Raw genomic sequence first — 3,218 nt, 5'->3', positions numbered from 1 at the left:
ATTCTTGCGGTTCTATCTGGGTTATGTTTCTCTTCCATTCCTAATATAATTATACATTTCTTTTTGTCAGCTAATTCTCTTACTATATTTTCCTTCTGTCTCATCACTTTAATAACTGAGTCTTCATTATGTTCTTTCAATTGCTGTTTGACTATGTCAGTGAATGAAACCTTATTCCCTTCTTGAGTTATTCTCCAATTTTTAGCTTCTGTAGCTATTTTCTCTCTATTTTCATTACTATTCTTCTTCAATTTCTCATTCTCCTCCTTTACATTTCCTAACTGTCTTTTTAGGTCCTCTATTTCTTCAGTTAAGTTTCTGTTAGCCTTCTCTAGTTGTTCCAACCTTTCAATTCTCTGGAAAATGGAGTCTACATTACCTAACTTACGTTCCAAGTCCTCGATCACCTTATCAACTCTCTCCTCTAGTCTTATCAGTCGGGGGGGGGGTTGTGTCCCCCCCACCCTCTTTAAATCCCTGGAACATATTCTCGTCACTTTCTTCTGTATTGCTCCTCTCTATACTTCTAATCTTTACATTTTTATTAGACATTTGATCCTCACTCAGTCTTTTGTTTACCTTTCGCTTGTCTGGCTGGGCAAAGTCTACTCCCTCCTCATTTCCTTCCATTTCCCTCAGCAATCCCTCCCCTCTTCCTCCCTCCCCACGTTCCCACTACTCCACGAGCAATTTCCCCCCCACCTCAAGATCTCGCCACCAAAGACCAAAGCCATGTGTTTTGGCACTAGCGTGACACCGAGGGACAGGCTTCTGCTGCAGGGACATGAGGTAGAGTGGGTCAGCACGCATATGTACCTAGGTGTCTGGCTCGACTCCAGACTGTCCTTCCGGACTGAAGTGGCATACATCCGGGGAAGGGTCCTCAGCCGGATTAACGTTTTAAAGTCCTTGGCGACCAGAGAGGCAGGTGCCAACTGCGCTGTCCTCCGGACATTCTACGTCAGCGCAATTCGACCGGTGATAGACTATGCCAGCAGTGCTCTGGCTGGTCTATCCGCAACACGGTTGGCTGACTTGGAGACAGTACAGAACCAGGCGCTGCGCGTAATATTGGGCGCGCCGCGCTGGACTCTGGTCGCCAATATGCAGCAAGAGGCGGGACTGGTGCCTATCAGTGCGAGGATCTCAGGATTGGTGGTAGCCTTCGCCATAAGAGTCATTCAGAGAGAACATGACTCGTTCCTGCGGCGAAGGCTAATCAGCGCCCTCCAGCAAGATCCGGATCTCTTCCCGCAGAAGAGGTGGTCAGCGAGGGTTGCACACCACATAAGGGACCTTCACCTGCATGACCTTATCCTTCAGAAGAGGAGGGATGTGCCGGTGGAAGGTTATGTGCAGTCTCCCCCCTGGGAGAATCCACCGGCCAAAATCAGTGTGATGGCGTCACGACGCGGTACGCCGCTCCCGCGCCTGCGGGCGGATGCGGAGGCCACAATGAGATCTGTGGCCCAGGAAAACTGCGTCGTCTATTTCACAGACGGCTCCGTGGATCCCGTACACAACGTGGCAGGTGCAGCGTTTGTCACGAAGGACGAGGAACAGGGAGTAAGGGTGTTGGGCACTCGCTGCTCGACGCAAGCAGAGGGTGTTGCAGTGGGTCTAGCATTGACCCATGCTCTCAACACCCACCAACGTAATGTAGTTGTGCACACAGATAGTTTAGCTCTGTTGCAGTTAATATCAAAAAATTATCATAATGACCAGAAAAAACTAATGACCTCACTGTTGTTTCAGCTCAAGGCCCTCCGTCAGCAAGGGAGATCAGTCGTCCTCAACTGGGTGCCGGGACACATCGGCATCCAGGGAAATGAAGCGGCAGACAGGGTGGCCAGAAGAGCGGCCACAGGGGACATGGAAGGCGGAATCGGTGTCCTCCCGAGCCGAACTGAGATCTTGGCCATTGCAACGAGAACGATGGCCAAGAGGGAACTACAAAGCCATAGGAACCTAACAGCCCAGAGGCCGTCAGCACGCTGGTATCAAGTTGCCACAGCGTATGAGCGACTGACCCCTGGAGTCCGTCTCTCCAGGATAGAGGAAGTCACCCTTCATCGACTCCGTCTCGGGTATCGATGCTTCTCGGAGGTGACGGGACAGCCGGAGGCCTGCATCCACTGTGGAGAGGCCGGCGCAAACGGGCTAGATCATTATGTGGCCCTTTGCCCGGCGACCAGATTTCTACGTGCGGGCCCCAGGACCTCGGCTGGGGGACTCATCCGTCGACTGACGATGTCCCTTAACTCGTATCGGCTGGGACGCCTCCTTCAAGTGCCGCCCCCCAGATGATACGGATGGGTTCTGTTCGACTGTACTCTCTTGCTGATTTTTTGACTTATGACACATTTCAACTTAAGCCAAAGACTAATGCTTTCTTTTCTTCACTCAGGTAACTGCGCAGGATGCCCTGAACCGACCGGATGAGACGCGACGAGTGCAAAAGATACCAACCACGTCGGCTGGGAAGTCTCCTTCAAGTGCCAGCCCCAGAGGATACGGATGGGTTCTTAACTGCACTCACTTGAAATATTGAATTATAGCTCACCACAAAAATTCAAGCCAAAGGATTAACATCTTCTCCTTTCTCACTTAGGTAACTGCGCATGATGCCTTAGACTGGACCGGATAGGACGCGACGGGTGCAGGAACTACGTCGGCTGGACCGGAGGGGACGCGACCAGGACCGTACAGCGCAACAAATATTGTCATATTTAATCAAATGTACATGTAATTTATTGTAAAAGGCATACTTGTATGTCTTCTAGGAATATGGGTAGAGACCCAAACAAGATGTATTTCTTGTAAATCAATAAATCTAAAATAAAAAAAACACTAGGCACTTCTCTTTGCGTTGGGATCCACAGACTTCAGTTTTCTTCAGAACGTCATCCAAGCCGTCCATTCGCTGAAGTGTGTGTGTGTGTGTGTGTGTGTGTGTGTGTGTGTGTGTGTTGTGCCGCCCCTTAACATTGCTAAAATATCTACGTCAAGTAGTATTCGACCAACCCAGTTTACCACCCCATTGAAGACCCTGCAACCAATAAAGAATTCAACAAACATCTACGTGATTCCCATCCACAAGACAAAATTACAGCAGAATTGCTATCCACTCTGGAGGTAGTCGACAAACTCCTGTAATTATATCATATGATTGAAGTGTGTAGTTGTGCGCACATTTCATATACGCATTTCTGCAAATA

At 49.3% G+C, this 3,218-nt stretch overlaps 1 protein-coding gene across 1 annotated transcript; it reads left to right on the top strand.

Annotated features, from left to right (window-relative positions):
- The first annotated feature begins 1,405 nt into the window (after nucleotides 1–1,405).
- LOC143020951 (uncharacterized) lies at nucleotides 1,406–2,839 on the top strand. The gene is made up of 2 exons (XM_076177970.1): nucleotides 1,406–2,316; nucleotides 2,408–2,839. Exon 1 carries the CDS (start codon nucleotides 1,456–1,458, stop codon nucleotides 2,305–2,307), a length of 852 nt encoding a protein of 283 aa, XP_076034085.1. The 5' UTR covers nucleotides 1,406–1,455; the 3' UTR covers nucleotides 2,308–2,316; nucleotides 2,408–2,839.
- The last annotated feature ends 379 nt before the right edge of the window (nucleotides 2,840–3,218 follow it).

This window comes from Oratosquilla oratoria, chromosome 41 (assembly GCF_046742065.1).
Source record: "Oratosquilla oratoria isolate Oo_2021 chromosome 41, ASM4674206v1, whole genome shotgun sequence".
Classification (NCBI taxonomy): Eukaryota; Metazoa; Arthropoda; class Malacostraca; order Stomatopoda; family Squillidae; genus Oratosquilla; species Oratosquilla oratoria.
This window is presented reverse-complemented; position numbering and strand designations above follow the sequence as displayed.